The 17201-nt window shown below is 49.3% G+C and overlaps 1 protein-coding gene across 1 annotated transcript in view; it reads right to left on the reverse strand.

Annotated features, from left to right (window-relative positions):
- Positions 1–17095, reverse strand: part of SGO1 (shugoshin 1) — a 115462-nt gene extending 98367 nt beyond the window's left edge. Inside the window, exons 1-3 of the mRNA XM_030202775.1 lie at positions 16953–17095; positions 14702–14868; positions 13927–14123 (exon numbers count right to left, since the gene is read on the reverse strand). Of these exons, the coding sequence (XP_030058635.1) occupies positions 13927–14123; positions 14702–14849 (345 nt within the window). The 5' untranslated portion in view covers positions 14850–14868; positions 16953–17095. The remainder of the gene's footprint in view (positions 1–13926; positions 14124–14701; positions 14869–16952) is intronic.
- Between the last annotated feature and the right edge of the window lie 106 nt (positions 17096–17201).

A 17201-nucleotide genomic window follows, 5' to 3' on the forward strand; every position in this document is an offset into this window, starting at 1 on the left:
GCTGAAGCGGGAGGGGTACAAAGCTGCCCTACAGCCGCACGAAGCGGGAGGGAGTGCCGGAAGAATTTAGGTCTCAATCCAGCCCCGTAAAACGGAGGGGAGAGGAATGCAGCAGCTCACTGTAACACAAAATCGTCTCAACTCCTGAAGAATCCAATTGAAAAAACTTGAACATGCAGTCCTCCTGAACAGGAACTGAAGACTAAACTTGAACCTGAAATGCAACCAGAATAAAAACAGTACAGATATCTGGGAGGGGCTATGGATTGATCAGCTATGATTAATGGAAAGAAAATTATCAGGTATGATACATAATTTTACCTTCCATATCATCATGCTGATCAATCCATAGACTGGTGGGATGTACCGAAGCAGTACTCACCCAGGGCGGGACATAGAAATCCCTGACCGCAACACTGAAGCTCCAAACCGGGCCTCCGCCCGAGCAGCCACAGTCAAGCGGTAATGCCTGGAGAAGGTATGAGCCGAAGCCCAAGTTGCCGCCTTGCAAATCTCTTCCAAGGAGATGGACCCGGCCTCTGCCATTGAGGCCGCCTGAGCTCTAGTGGAGTGAGCCTTCAGCCGGATAGGCGGCACCTTCCCCGCGGCCACATAAGCCGCTGCAATGGCTTCCTTGACCCATCTTGCCACTGTAGGCTTAGCAGCCTGCAGACCCTTACAAGGACCTGCAAACAGGACAAACAGATGATCCGACTTCCGGAAATCATTGGTCACTTCCAAGTATCTGATGATGACTCATCTCACATCTAGATATTTGAGAGCAGAGTACTCCTCTGGGTAGTCCTCCCTACGAAAGGATGGGAGACAGAGCTGCTGATTCACATGGAAGCAAGAAACAATCTTGGGCAGGAAGGAAGGCACTGTGCGAATAGACACTCCTGCCTCAGTGAACTGCAGAAAGGGCTCTCGACATGATAGCGTCTGGAGCTCGGAAACTCTTCTGGCTGAAGTGATAGCCACCAAAAAGACTGCTTTCAACGTCAGGTCTTTCAGAGATGCCCTCGACAAGGGTTCAAAAGGCGGCTTCTGCAAGGCTCTTAGCACCAGATTGAGATTCCACGCAGGTACCACTGAGTGCAGAGGAGGGCGCAGGTGATTAACTCCCTTGAGAAAGCGCACCACATTTGGCTGCGAAGCCAGGGAAGCACCCTTCAGGCGGCCCCTGAAGCAAGCCAGAGCCGCTACCTGGACTTTAAGGGAACTGAGCGACAGGCCTTTCTCCAGACCTTCTTGCAGGAACGCCAACACTGAAGAAATTGGAGCAGTGAAGGGAGAAAGTGAGCCTGCCTCACACCACGATGCAAAGGTATGCCAAACCCTGGCATAAGCAGTAGAAGTAGAGCGCTTCCTCGCTCTCAGCATAGTGGCGATGACCTTGTCTGAGAAGCCCTTCTTCCTCAGACGCTGCCGCTCAATAGCCAGGCCGTAAGACCAAAGGGGGAGGGATCCTCCATCACCACGGGACCCTGATGCAACAGGCCCTGCTCCGCTGGCAGCCGCAGAGGGCCGTCCACTGAGAGCCTGATCAAGTCCGCATACCAGGGACGTCTGGGCCAGTCCGGACCCACCAGGATTATCCGGCCCGGATGCTTTGCCACCCGGTCTAGCACTCTGCCCAACATGGGCCAGGGCGGGAACACATAGAGAAGCTCCTGTGTCGGTCACTGTTGGAGGAGAGCATCTACTCCCAGAGTCCCGTCCTCTGCTGAAAAAGCGCGGCACTTGGCCGATGACGCCATCAGATCTAGGCTCGGCTGGCCCCAGCGCTTCGTGATGTCCAAGAACACCTGAGCCGATAACTGCCACTCTCCGGGATCCAAGGTATGGCGACTGAGAAAGTCCGCCTTGACATTCATGACTCTGGCAATGTGGGCCGCCGACAGCTGTTCCAGGTTCGCTTCCGCCCACTGGCATAGATTCATGGCCTCCTTGGCTAGAGGGGCGCTCTTGGTACCTCCCTGGCGATTGACATAGGCCACAGCCAGTACCGGGAGAAACTCCAAAAGCGCCAACCGAATGGCTCTGAGTTCCAGGAGGTTTATAGAACACTTTGCCTCTGCAGGAGACCAGAGCCCCTGCGCTGTCCTTCCCAAGCAGTGGGCTCCCCAGCCCGTCAAAGAGGCGTCTGTCGTGACGACAACCCACTCCGGGGTCAAAAGAGGCATCCCTGCGGACAACTTGTCTGTCCTCAGCCACCAGCTCAGCGCCTTGCGCACCGCTAGGTCCAAGGGAAGGCGCACAGCGTAATTCTCCAACACTGGAGTCCAGCGCTACAGCAGAGAGAGTTGTAGTGTTCTCATATGAGCCCTGGCCCAGGGCACTACATCCATCGTGGCCGTCATAGAGCCCAACAGCTGCACATAGTCCCAAGCCCGAAGAGGAGAGGCTACTAGGAACTAGTCCACCTGAGCCTGAAGCTTGACAATCCGATTGTCCGGCAGAAACACTCTGCCCACTTGGGTGTCAAAACGAACTCCCAGATATTCCAGGGACTGAGTCGGGCGCAGCTGGCTTTTTTCCCAGTTGATGATCCACCCCAGGGAGCTCAAAAGAGCAATCACCCGGTCTACAGCTCTGCCGCACTCTGCATAAGAGGGGGCTCGGATCAACCAGTCGTCCAGATAAGGATGGACTTGTACTCCTTCCTTTCGTAGGAAGGCTGCGATGACCACCATTACTTTGGAGAAGGTCCGCGGAGCAGTAGCCAACCCGAACGGGAGGGCTCTGAACTGGAAGTGTCGGCCCAGGACTGCAAAACGCAGAAAGCGTTGATGAGGAGGCCAGATGGGAATATGCAAGTACGCTTCCTTGATGTCCAAGGATGCCAGGAACTCCCCTGCCTTCACTGCCGCTATAACAGAGCGGAGAGTCTCCATGCGAAAGTGCCGAACTTTCAAGGCCCGATTGACCCCTTTGAGGTCGAGGATAGGCCGTACAGAACCTCCTTTCTTTGGTACCACAAAGTAAATGGAGTAACGTCCCTTGCCAAGCTGATTTTCTGGCACCGGAACGACCGCACCCAGGCAGATCAGATTGTCCAAGGTCTGCTGCACTGCCACAGCTTTGACCGGAGACTTGCAGGGAGAGAGTACAAACCCGTCTCTTAAGGGTCGGCAGAACTCTAGCTTGTAGCCGTCTCTGATGACTTCCAGCACCCATGCGTCTGAAGTTACCCTGGTCCACTCGCCCAGAAACGAGGACAGCCGTCCTCCAATCTGCACTGGGCCATGGACCAGGACCCCGTCATTGGGTACGAGACCCTGGGGGAGGACCGGAGGGCGCACCTCCGGGACGGCGGTCTCTGTGAAAGGAATGCTGCTTGGGGGAGAAATTCCTCTTGAAGGAAGAGGGGGCAGAGGAGCCCGACTTGCCCGGACGGTACCGACGGGCTTCCTGAAACCGTCCTCTGGAGATACCGGGGCGAGCACTGGCCCGAGCCCTGACCTCTGGTAACCTCTTGCCCTTAGACGTGCCGAGATCGGTCACAATTTTGTCCGGCTCGACCCCAAAGAGCAGCTTGCCTTTAAAAGGCAACTTAGCCAGGCGGGACTTAGAGGCGTGGTCAGCAGACCAATGTTTCAGCCAAAGCCACCGCCGCGCAGAGACTGTCTGAGCCATACCTTTAGCCGAGGCTCTCAAGACATCATATAGTAAGTCTGCCAAATAAGCCAAGCCCGATTCCAGGGCCGGCCAATCAGCCCTCAAGGAAGGATCCGAGGGGGAAGCCCGCTGCACAATCGTCAGGCACGCCCTGGCCACATAGGAGCCGCAAACTGAGGCCTGCAAACTTAAGGCAGCTGCCTCGAAGGACGGCCTTAAGGCCGCCTCCAATCTTCTGTCTTGGGCGTCCTTTAGGGCCGTGCCACCTTCCACCGGCAACGCCGTTTTCTTAGTCACCGCAGTGATTAAAGAATCCACGGTAGGCCAAAGAAAGGCCTCCCGTTCACTTTCAGGCAAAAGATAGAGGCGGGACATAGCCCTAGCCACTTTGAGGCTCGCTTCCGGGACATCCCATTGAGCCGAAATTAAGGTGTGCATGGCATCATGCACGTGGAAGGTTCTAGGCGGGCGCTTCGTCCCCAGCATAATGGCGGAGCCAACAGGGGCTGAGGGAGAGACGTCCTCTGGAGAGGAAATCTTCAAAATGCTCATGGCCTGCACTAACAGGTTGGGCAAACCCTCTGAGCTAAAGATCCGCGCTGAAGAGGGGTCATCCGCTCCATCCGAGCGGGAATCCGTCTCCTCCAAGGAATCCCCAAAGGACCGTTGGGAGAACTCATTTACGCTGCCCTCATCTACATCAGAGGAAACAGAGTCCTCTAAGGCCTGGGAATCCACCCGAGGGCGTTTACTTCCGGGGGCCTCAACCCCTTTATCGGACAAGGGAGAAGGGGCAGCATTTTGCAGTAGAAGTAGAGCGCTTCCTCGCTCTCAGCATAGTGGCGATGACCTTGTCTGAGAAGCCCTTCTTTCTCAGACGCTGCCGCTCAATAGCCAGGCCGTAAGACCAAAGGGGGAGGGATCCTCCATCACCACGGGACCCTGATGTAACAGGCCCTGCTCCACAGGCAGTCGCAGAGGATCGTCGACTGAGAGCCTGATCAAGTCCGCATACCAGGGACGTCTGGGCCAGTCCGGACCCACCAGGATTATCCGGCCCGGATGCTTTGCCACCCGGTCTAGCACCCTGCCCAACATGGGCCAGGGCGGGAACACATAGAGAAGCTCTTGTGTCGGCCACTGTTGGAGAAGAGCATCTACTCCCAGGGATCGAGGGTCCCGTCCTCTGCTGAAAAAGCGCGGCACTTGGCAATTGGCCGATGACGCCATCAGATCTAGGCTCGGCTGGCCCCAGCGCTTCGTGATGTCCAAGAACGCCTGAGCAGATAGCTGCCACTCTCCGGGCTCCAAGGTATGGCGACTGAGAAAGTCCGCCTTGACATTCATGACTCCGGCAATGTGGGCCGCTGACAGCTGTTCCAGGTTCGCTTCCGCCCACTGGCATAGACTCATGGCCTCCTTGGCTAGAGGGGCGCTCTTGGTACCTCCCTGGTGGTTGACATAGGCCACAGCAGTGGCATTGTCCGACAGGACCCGTACTGGCTTCAACACCAGTACCGGGATGAACTCCAAAAGCGCCAACCGAATGGCTCTGAGTTCCAGGAGGTTGATAGACCACTTTGCCTCTGCAGGAGACCAGAGCCCCTGCGCTGTCCTTCCCAAGCAGTGGGCTCCCCAGCCCGTCAAAGAGGCGTCCATCGTGACGACAATCCACTCTGGGGTCACCAGAGGCATTCCTGCAGACAACTTGTCTGTCTGCAGCCACCAGCTCAGCGCCTTGCGCACTGCTGGGTCCAAGGGAAGGCGCACAGCATAATCCTCCGACATCGGAGTCCAGCGCTGCAACAGAGAGTGTTGTAGTGGTCTCATATGAGCCCTGGCCCAGGGCACTACTTCCATCGTGGCCGTCATAGAGCCCAACAGCTGCACATAGTCCCAAGCCCGAAGAGGAGAGGCTACTCGGAACTGGTCCACCTGAGCCTGAAGTTTGACAATCCGATTGTCTGGCAGGAACACTCTGCCCACTTGGGTGTCGAATCGAACTCCCAGATACTCCAGGGACTGAGTCGGGCGCAGCTGGCTCTTCTCCCAGTTGATGATCCACCCCAGGGAGCTCAAAAGAGCAACCACCCGGTTCACAGCTTTGCCGCACTCTGCATAAGAGGGGGCTAGGATCAACCAGTCGTCCAGATAAGGATGGACTTGTACTCCTTCCTTTCGCAGGAAGGCCGCGATGACCACCATTACTTTGGAAAAGGTCCGCGGAGCAGTAGCCAACCCGAAAGGGAGGGCTCTGAACTGGAAGTGTCGTCCCAGGACTGCAAAACGCAGGAAGCGTTGATGAGGAGGCCAGATGGGAATATGCAGGTACGCTTCCTTGATGTCCAAGGAAGCCAAGAACTCTCCTGCCTTCACTGCCGCTATAACAGAGCGGAGAGTCTCCATGCGAAAGTGCCGCACTTTCAAGGCCCGATTGACCCCTTTGAGGTCGAGGATAGGCCGGACAGAACCTCCTTTCTTTGGTACCACAAAGTAAATGGAGTAACGTCCCTTGCCAATCTGATTTTCTGGCACCGGAACGACCGCACCCAGGCGGACCAGGTTGTCCAAGGTCTGCTGCACTGCCACAGCTTTGACCGGAGACTTGCAGGGAGAGAGTACAAACCCGTCTCTTAAGGGTCGGCAGAACTCTAGCTTGTAGCCGTCTCTGATGACTTCCAGCACCCAAGCGTCTGAAGTTATTGTGGTCCACTCGCCCAGAAACGAGGACAGCCGTCCTCCAATCTGCACTGGGGCGTGGACCAAGGCCCCGTCATTGGGTACGAGACCCTGGGGAAGGACCGGAGGGAGCACCTCCGGGACGGCGGTCTCTGCGAAAGGAATGCTGCTTGGGGGAGAAAGTCCTCTTGAAGGAAGAGGGGGCAGAGGAGCCCGACCTGCCCGGGCGGTACCGACGGGCTTCCTGAAACCGTCCTCTGGAGGTACCGGAACGAGTACTAGCCCGAGCCCTGACCTCTGGTAACTTCTTGCCCTTAGACGTGCTGAGATCGGTCACGATTTTGTCCAGCTCGACCCCAAAGAGCAGCTTGCCTTTAAAAGGCAATCTAGCCAGGCGGGATTTAGAGGCGTGGTCAGCAGACCAATGTTTCAGCCAAAGCCACCGCCGCGCAGAGACTGTCTGAGCCATGCCTTTAGCTGAGGCCCTCAAGACATCATACAGCAAGTCTGCCAAATAGGCTAAGCCCGATTCCAGGGCCGGCCAATCAACCCTCAAGGAATGATCCGAGGGGGAAGCCCGCTGCACCATAGTCAGGCACGCCCTGGCCACATAGGAACCGCAAACCGAGGCCTGCAAACTTAAAGCAGTCGCCTCAAAGGACGACCTTAAGGCCGCCTCCAATCTTCTGTCTTGGGCGTCCTTTAGGGCCGTGCCACCTTCCACCGGCAAAGCCGTTTTCTTAGTCACCGCAGTGATTAAAGAATCCACAGTAGGCCACAGATAGGCCTCACGTTCACTTTCAGGCAAAGGATAGAGGCGGGACATAGCCCTAGCCACTTTGAGGCTCGCTTCCGGGACATCCCATTGAGCCGAAATTAAGGTGTGCATGGCATCATGCACGTGGAAGGTTCTAGGCGGGCGTTTCGTCCCCAGCATAATGGCAGAGCCAACAGGGGCTGAGGGAGAGACGTCCTCCGGAGAGGAAATCTTCAAAATGCCCATGGCCTGCACTAACAGGTTGGGCAAATCCTCTGAGCTAAAAAGCTGCGCTGCAGAGCGGTCATCCGCTCCAACCGAGCGGGGATCCGTCTCCTCCAAGGAATCCGCAAAGGACCGTTGGGAGAACTCAGATACGCTGCCCTCATCTACATCGGAGGAGACAAGGTCCTCCAAGGCCTGGGAATCAACCCGAGGGCGTTTACCTCCGGGGACCTCAACCTTACCAAACGAGGGAGCAGGGGCAGCGTTTTGCATAAGGAAGGCCTGATGCAGCAGCAAAACAAACTCGGGGGAGAAACCCCCCAGACTGTGCACTTCCGCAGCCTGGGCTACAGCCCTAGACGCACCCTCAACCGGTGCTCGCAAGAGCGGGGGAGAGACATGCTGCGCATCCAAAATGGCGTCCGGCGCGACACTCCGCGAAGGAGCCGCGCGGGAAAAACAGCGCTTAACTTTAGCCGCTTTGGTGCCGTCGCCCAAATTAAGGGCGTCCATGGCATTAATGTCTCCCCTCAAGGGCGGCCCACGAAGAAGCTGTCCAAGCCGCGTGGCCGGCCAAAATAGTGGAGGCGAGCAGCGGGGGATGGGCGTTTATGGCGGGAAAAACCGCCACGCCGGAGGAAGGACCGGGACACTCATCGGTCACGAAACTGTCACCCAACAAGGGCGAATCAGACTTTAAGACCCCCGCATCCCCTCTAGAAGCGCCTAAGCGATCCGGGGAGCGACTCTTTGCGCCCTCGCCCTCCGACGCCATATGCCACGTGGAAATCAATCGGGGAACCCCCTGCCCGCTATAAAAAGGTAAAAATTACCTGCTTTCCGCTCCAAGCTGTAACGACCTGGTGTCCCAGTGAGTAGCTGCAATAAACGTTTAAATAAACGCCTTTAAGGACGTTCAAAATTTTTTTTTTTTTTTTTTTTTTAACGGAGCCAGCGGGAGGGGGGAGAAAAGGAGGGACCTGGCGCCACCAGGTTTGTACTTGCTCGAGAAGAGCCCTCAACCCCAGGCACTCAACAAAACCTAAAAATTAGGCTTGGAGGCCTAGCCAGAGCTGCTGCTGCTGTGTGTGACCACCACCTGCTGAGATAGAGAACATACTGAGGAGTTTCCGGCAGCACATGACCACATATAGGGAGGCAAAAGGATTGCTCTCTATCTCCACCTGCTGGTAGATGGACACAACCCACCAGTCTATGGATTGATCAGCTTGATGATATGGAAGGGGCAGCGTTTTGCATAAGGAAGGCCTGATGCAGCAGCAAAATAAACTCGGGGGAGAAACCCCCCAGACTGTGCACTTCAGCAGCCTGGGCCACAGCCCTAGACGCACCCTCAACCGGCGCTCGCAAGAGCGGAGAAGAAACATGCTGCGCATCCAAGATGGCGTCCGGCGCGACACTCCGCGAAGGAGCCGCGCGGGAAGAACGGCGCTTAACTTTAGCCGCTTTTTTGCCGTCGCCCAAATCAAGGGCGGCCTTGGCATTAACGTCTCCCAGCTCAAGGGCGGCCCCAGAAGAAGCCGTCCGAGCAGAGTGGCCGGCCAAGATGGCGGAGGCGAGCAGCGGGGGATGGACGTTTATGACGGGAAAAACCGCCGCACCGGAGGAAGACCCGGGACACTGACCGGCCTCCGAACTGACACCCAACAAGGGCGAATCAGACTTTAAGACCCCCGCATCCCCGCTAGAAGCGCACACATGTTCCTGGGAGCGATTCTTCGCGCCCTCGCCCTCCGACGCCATAGGCCACGTGGAGATCGATCGGGGAACCCCCTGCCCGCTATAAAAAGGTAAAAATTACCTGCTTCTCGCTCCGAGCTGTAACGACCTGGTGTCCCAGTGAGTAGCTGCAATAAACGTTTAAATAAACGTCGAAATAAACGCCTTTAAGAACGTCCAAATTTTTTTTTTTTTTTTTTAACGGAGCCAGCGGGAGGGGGGAGAAAAGGAGGGACCTGGCGCCACCAGGTTTGCACTTGCTCAAGAAGAGCCCTCAACCCCAGGTACTCAACAAAACCTAAAAATTAGGCTTGGAGACCTAGCCAGAGCTGCTGCTGTGTGTGACCACCACCTGCTGAGATAGAGAACATACTGGGGAGTTTCCGGCAGCACATGACCATATATAGGGAGGCAAAAGGATTGCTCTCTATCTCCACCTGCTGGTAGATGGACACAACCCACCAGTCTATGGATTGATCAGCATGATGATATGGAATGATCAGTTTCGACGCTGAAAAGGCGTTTGATCGTGTAGAATGGCCCTTTTTGTTTTCTGTCCTCACTAAATACGGATTTACTGGTTGGTTTGTGCAAGCAATTCAAGCCTTGTATACCTCTCCTCGAGCACGGGTCCTGGTAAATGGAACATGGTCAGAGAATTTTGAGATTAGTCGAAGAACTAGACAAGGGTGCCCACTGTCACCGTTGCTTTTCGCTCTTTATCTAGATCCTTTAATCCGGGATGTAATTTCGAATAGGACTATTAGAGGAGTAACGATTGGACAGGCGGAATTTAAGATCGCGGCATTCGCCGATGATTTATTAATGACTCTTACTAGTCCTCGTAAGTCTCTTGCGGATCTTTTAGAAGTTTTTGCAGAATTTGGAGATTACTCCGGTTTTAAGCTTAATCTAGAGAAATCGGAAGCTCTGGCTATCCCTATGACTACCCGATTTTTTTGGAAAGAAGATTTTCCTTTGAGATGGGCAGAAGGCTCATTTCGGTACTTGGGAGTTCTTCTGACAGCTCAGATGGAGGATATATACAAGCTGAATGTCACTCGGTTGCTTAATCATACCGCGCAACAGCTGGACACCTGGAGGGCCTTACCTTTGCCGTTGATAGGTCGGGTTAGCCTTATTCGAATGGTAATTCTACCCAGGTGGTTATATGTCCTGCAGGTTTTGCCGCTGAAATTACTTCAAAAAGACATTAAACAATTCTATCAATTAGTGGGGCGGTTCTGTTGGGCAAGAAAGAAAGCTAAGCTCAAGATGCACTTTTTGCTGGGAGCCTGGCAACACAGAGGATTGGGCCTCCCTAATTTGCAATATTACAACCTTGCTAGTTTGATGCGGGTGGTGAGAGACTGGGTTTTCTCTTCACACACACATACACCTCTGGAGTTGGAGAAAGCTTATTTTAGCCCCTACGACTTGATCACCCTATTACATATAGAAAACATTTCATTGCCACAAAGGTTGAAACATTGTATACTTTTATTGCCTCTACAAGCAGCGTGGAGAGGCTTGGCAAAGAAGCTGGGGGGGTAACCCGAGTATATCAGAACTGTTGTCTATAAGGGGAAATCCGATGTTCCCACCAGGGTTGGAAAATCCGGTCTTTATACAATGGGAGGAAAAAGGCCTTATACGTTTGGAAACAATATTAGATGGAGAAGGAAGTTTGAAATCCCTAGGACAACTCACACTAGAGGGAAATTGGAGGTACATTTTTAGCTATGGTCAGATGAAGCATTATATTCAATCCTTGGATAGGGAGGCGTTAAAACTTCATTTAGGGGAGAAAATCCAAAAATTTTTTGATGGTATCTCTGATGAAGCCCCATCAATCTCGCAGCTTCAGAGGACATTGTGGACCCTGACACCGCGAGTGGGGTTGACTCAGCTCCGTCGGCGGTGGGAGGCAGATATAGGAGCGGATTTATCTAACTGGGATGTTGAAGCCTACATAAAAAGTATTCCCCGGCTAATCAGTGGAGCTAATTATAGGGAATGTGCATTCAGGGTGTTACACAGAGCCTATATCACACAAGCTCAATTGTCCCGAATGGGAGGAATCCTTACACCAAAATGCTTGAAATGTAATCTTGTGGAGAACACTTTTTACCACGCATTTTGGGAATGTTTAATGATTCAGAGCTATTGGCGGAAGATAGTAAACTTTATGACTTCACTGATATCACGTAGAATAGTGGGTACTCCTCTGCAATTGATATTGGACTGCCCAGGTGCATTCCGGGGTTTAACAGCAGATGAGAAACTTCAATGTCGAAAGTCATGTCCGGTGGCAAAAAAATGCATATTACAATCTTGGACTTCAGATAAACCTCCTGACTATTGGCATTGGCGAAACCAGACACATCAACTGATAACATGGGAAGCAAGGGAGGCTAAAGGTTCATGCCGCCGTAAGGCGCGTTTTCTAAAGCTTTGGGGGCCATTGTTAGACATATTAACCCAAAAAGGACGGAGTCTTGTACTTAACACGTTATAACCGAGAAGCAGTCAAGGATACATATTTATGACCTTATTTTTAGAAACACACATTCGATGAGATTCAAGGAGGGAGGGGGTAAGGGGGGGATAAAGGGATGGGGGGGGGGGGGGGTAGGAGCATTATAAGGAGTGTTCACTTGCTAATTTGTTATAAAAGTTCCTTTGAGTGGTGGTTTAATTGGATGATGAGAACACTAAGATGCTGGTTGTATACCATGTTCATTAAGGCTGACAATCTTTGTTGCCACAATCAATAAGGCCAAAGGTTAATGTATACTCAAACTGCATGTAATCTGATGGCATACAGGTAGAAACAACACAATGCACAGACTGATGAACAATTGGCTATTAGAAAACCTGTTTGTTTAATTATAGATTCGCAATAGACTTACTAAATAAAGGTTTAAAGACTATATAAGACACAGTTTCATAGTTATCAGGGTATATGGTTTACATACTGTCCACCCAACAGCGAGCAGATGAAGATAATAGCCACACAATTGCTGATTGTATGGAGCCTCTTGTATTGACTGCATGAAAATTTCAAATATTTACCTGAGGTTCAGATCCATAATCTGTATGAGAATTCCATATACAGTCATTACTAAAGCAATGCGTAAATGACATGGGGACATCCCTCCCATCAAAGAGGGGGAAGGGGATAAAATGTGATAATTGGTTGGCACTCTGTATTAGCTTAACAAAAAAAGTTTCTTTATGAACATTTGTACCTGTGAGGCTGTATATATATGGTCAAGTATGTATTTTATTGAAGTGTCACTAATAAAAATGTTGTAAATTACACCTGTAAGATCTCCTAGTGGAAACTCTTATGAAAGGCAACAGAACCTGAGACACTATCGGGCAAGTTGAAGAAATCCAGTACTACACCAGGATCAGACTGCTCTGCAGAAAAATGGTGACTAGCTAGGTCCTGTGTGATAACAGCAGGTGGAAAGGTGTACACATGCACTCTCAAACATTTGTGTAAACATGCTGAAGAGAATTTCTACAGTGGCTCCTTCTGATGACATCACCCACATGCAAGACTATATTTTGCTTGGAGAATTTTATTTCCTTCAATTCCTGCGTACTATCGCTTTGAAAGAAAGTGAGATCTGTGTGCATAATATAATGCTTGAATTATATCATCAATTAATAACTTTGCTTTTTACACTTTCCTAGATTGTTTGTACCACAAAATTAACTATCTTGGGTCATATGTCATTTCTGACACCATAACTTGGGCTGCATTTCAGAAGTAGGCTGTGAAACCTTAAGGCTGTTTCTTATCTTTTCATTAGTTTTTATTCTTTAATTCTTTTAGGGCTGCATTTTGATTAAAATTTGTAATTGCAATTAATTGCGCAGTTAACGGTGTGTTATTTATTTTTGTTCCCACTGCAGCCCATTGGCAATGGAGGGTTAAGTCACAAGGAGCTACAGTGGGAACCAAATAAATAGCATACCTTTAATTGAGAAATTAATTGTGGTTAGATTGTTTTTTTATTTATAAAAATGCAGCCCTAATCATAACCAATAGAGACCTACAGAGAGCAGTAAGTGTGACAGTCTTTGTGACCTAAGGCTCCTTTTACTAAGCCGCAGCAGCAATTCCCATGCAGCAAATGTGACAAAGCCCATAGGAATGGAATAAGCTTCTTCGCACTTGCCGCAAAGGAATCACTACCACTAGGGTTACCATATGGCTCCAGAAAAAGGAGGACAGATTGAGCCAGTCTGGGTTTTACTTCTATTGCTTTCAATGGAAGCAAAATCCGGACTGGATCAATCCTAACTACCACGGCTTAGTAAAAGGAGCCCTTAATATGCTTCCTCCCAGAAGTTTATAGCAAAATAAAATGGATGACCAGTAACATTTCAGATTTACACTGGGACTTTTTCCTGCTTGAGTCCATGTAGTGCACTCTTGTACAGGTGAAAGGGAATGGGACTTGATATACTACCTTTCTGTGTTTGTTTGTTTTTTTAAACTACATTCAAAGCGGTTTACATAGTATATACAGGTACTTATTTGTACCTGGGGCAATAGAGGGTTAAGTGACTTGCCCAGAGTCACAAGGAGCTTCAATGGGAATCAAACCCAGTTCCCCGGGATCAAAGTCTGCTGCACTAACCACTAAGCTAATCCTCCACTCCCAAAACTTGGACCTGAATATGGGTATGAACCTTATAGATCCTAGGCAATTACTACGATAGCTGTGTGCTTATGAAATGCCACATAAGAAAAAATAAACTTTAAAAAGTGGATATATATTTTATTAGAAACTGTAAAATTACTCTGTCCATCACTAATCTGCACCCAACTTGTAAACTTTTTAATTACTTTTTTATTTCAATAGAGACAGATTCTTGTATTTTACCTCAGCAGCTTTTTTATCTTCCTGCAACTTCAGTTTCCGTTGTAGCATAAATATCTGGAACTTCATAGCCTGGTAGTCTTGTTTCAAATGCAGAATAACATCTTGGGCTTGCCTTGTTTTTGCCTTTTCAATTTCCAGAGCTTGGGCTAGTGCTTTGTTATTGAGCTGGACATTCTTTAGCATCACACAGCTGTTTTCTGTGGTCAACATAAAAAAACAAATTACACCAAGGCTGGCAAAGTTTGAGGCTTAATGGCAGAGTCGGATAAAAGCTGAGTGATCAAAATTCAAAGCACAGCACCCACTGCTAGGTCCAGGTGGAGGGAACACCGCATAAGTAGGAGGGCCCAGTTCAAAACATCATTGCCACCAATGTTGGGAGGTCAATGTGGAAAGCCACTATCATCAATGCTGGGGACACACACAGACCCGATATGTTACAGCTTAGAACTATCTCACTGCTACGTCTCATAGTGCTACGAGAAGGTGCAAAAAGAGTGCCAGTAGGAGAGGAAGAAGTAGGATAGGGCTAGAAAGATCAAAGATGGAGGAAAAGTGCCAGAGAGGGAGGGAGGGGGGAGAGGAAGCCAAGAAAACAAAAACAAGCACACACAACTTTAAAAATAAAAATACAAAAAATATGTAAAATTAAGGGGAAAAAAGGGCAATATTCCCTGCCTTCTAAACATTTGTGGCTAGTGCCTAAGTTTTCTAAATATTTTCCCAACCCCATTTAATGAATTGAGAAATTAAAAATAAAATAATGAAATCTTACGTAGTATTTTTCCTTGGACTTTTGTTGTCAAGTTTTTGTTGGCTGTGGCCACTTTTGCCAGTTGTTTATTTCTTTTTTCTTTCATACGCTCCTTTATGTCTTCTAGGCTGTCCCTAAAGGACTTCTTAGCACACCTTTCGTGAACCATCTTCTAACAGCTCTTCACTCTGAAAATCAAGAGGGCAAATTAAGTAGGATTGATACACACATTTCAAGCATATTCTTAACAACTCAATTCAGCTGAGTAAAAACTTTGTACTTAATGAAATGACATCACATTTTCATATGTAAAATGCAAACCCTGTGCTTTAATAAAAGAAAGTCAAAATATTATGAGGCTGGTATTCAGACTGTAGAAGTCTATAGTTTTAAAGCTGCTGACAGCCAAGGGCATAATTAAGCCTAGATCAATGCCAGGCCATATCCGGGCAGCAGCATAAAATGGCCAGTGAGCTGATAACCCGCAAGTTATGCAGCTGCTGACTGATATTTAGTGCCAGCACCTGCAGTGCTAAGCAGGCAAAGATGGACACAAAGGCAGTCCTATCTGCCCACTTACCTACGTGAGCACTAGCACCAAATATGACCAGTGCATGCATAACTTTGTTTTGTATATATTTTAGTGTAACTGATGTTTTATGTTTGAAAGCACAAATGCTTTGTTTATGCTTTTATGTATGTACTAGTAAAAAAGGCCCGTTTCTCAAAGAAATGAAACGGGCGCTAGCAAGGTTTTCCTCAGAATGTGTATGTTTAGAGTGTGTGTGAGAGAGAGAGTGAATGTGCGAGTGTGTGTGTGTGTGACAGCGAGAGAGTGAGACTTGATATTTACGATGTTTATGTAATATGGATGCCTCTACTGAAAGTAATTGGGTATAAATGTCCATGTCACCATATATCTTAGACTCTACATCGGTAGATCCTGTTCTAAAATACTAGTGGAACCCGAGACATCCCAACCTGGATGTCTCAATTCCAATTTGAATGTCTTTTCTAAAAAATACAGCTCAAAAATGCAATTTGCCAAAGTTCAGAAAATGATAGTTATCACCTGCACATGCTTATAATTGTGGAATTTTCATTAGTTGGAAGACTAATAGAAAATAGAAATGTAATGTTGGTACAGGTCTATATTGTCTGTCTTAGTGAGACAAAGGATATATACATGTTTAAGGTACATTTCAAGTAGCTATTATTTACAAAACATACTCAAAACCTTGCAGAATTCTGATTCATAGCTCCAAAAATTTTAATACGGAAAGGCCAATAGTTGTTTGGTCAGTATATATAGAGGAGTATTTTCAAAGTACTTAGGGGTCCTTTTACTAAGGTACGCAGAAAAATGGGCTGTGCTAGTGTAGGTCCATGTTTTGGGAACACACAGATCCATTTTTCAGTGCGCCTATAAAAAATGGACTTTTTTTTAAATGTTTTGCCAAAAATGGGCATGCAGCATAATAAAAATTGGCAAGCGTCCATATTGGGTCTGAGACCTTACAGCCACCCATTGACTTAGCAGTAAGGTCTCACACAGTAACCGTGTGGTAATCATCTACGTGCGTAGAATGACAACAACTACTTGGTTTCTGCAGTGCGCAGGAAAATAAAAATTATTTGCTGACATGCATAGCGGACACGAGTAAAAAAACAAAACCAAAATTACCACCCGTGCCACCCAGTAACTCTAAATTGATACGCGTTGGACGCTCATATTCAGCTTAGTAAAAGGGTCCCTTAGAACCAAAGTTACATAGAGGCATATTTTCAAAGCACTTAGACTTACAAAGTTCCATAGTAACCTATGGAACTTTGTAAGTCTACCTGCTTTGAAAACGAGCATATACTCTTCTCTACACTTGGATATTTTGAACTTTAGGTGGAAAACGTTTTGCATCAAACATGGGAACCTTGCAAAAAGAAGCAAATTCAACAACTCCAGGACAATCAGTTACGGTGCTCCTTTTAAACTACTTATTAAGGTGGTCTGCGATTCATGAGTAACAAAACGCTATCATACTCTCCAAAAGATGCCTAGAACACTCTGGTGAATGATGTACTTTGACTTTAAGAATTTGGAGGAGGAATGGGGGGGGGGGGAGGCAAGCTCAGGTTTTACTACAGAAGGTGAAACAGTAAAATTATGAAACACAAATGCTGGATTGTTGGGCAGGGTAGATTGCCCTTTAAAGCGGCGCTGACCCTAGGCGACAACCAGAGGAGCCCAGCCCCACCCCACCCCACCCCCACCTACCGCGGCACAGGCGCTAGGCCCGGCCGAGAGCCTCCGCTTCAGACCACAGGGATCAGCATTCAGCAGCAAACCGTTGGCCAAGCAACAACAACCGATCGAGAGTCGTTTCACTAACTTTCAAAAGTCTGCGCTGCGCGAACCCTCATTCGCCGAGTTTTGGTGTCACGTGACAAGGCGAGAGGCGGAGGTAAAAGCCGCCGAACCAACTGGCAACGGCCGACAGTGATGTCACAGCTCCTTGGTTGCAAA

The sequence above is a fragment of the Microcaecilia unicolor genome, chromosome 1, assembly GCF_901765095.1.
Source record: "Microcaecilia unicolor chromosome 1, aMicUni1.1, whole genome shotgun sequence".
NCBI lineage: Eukaryota > Metazoa > Chordata > Amphibia > Gymnophiona > Siphonopidae > Microcaecilia > Microcaecilia unicolor.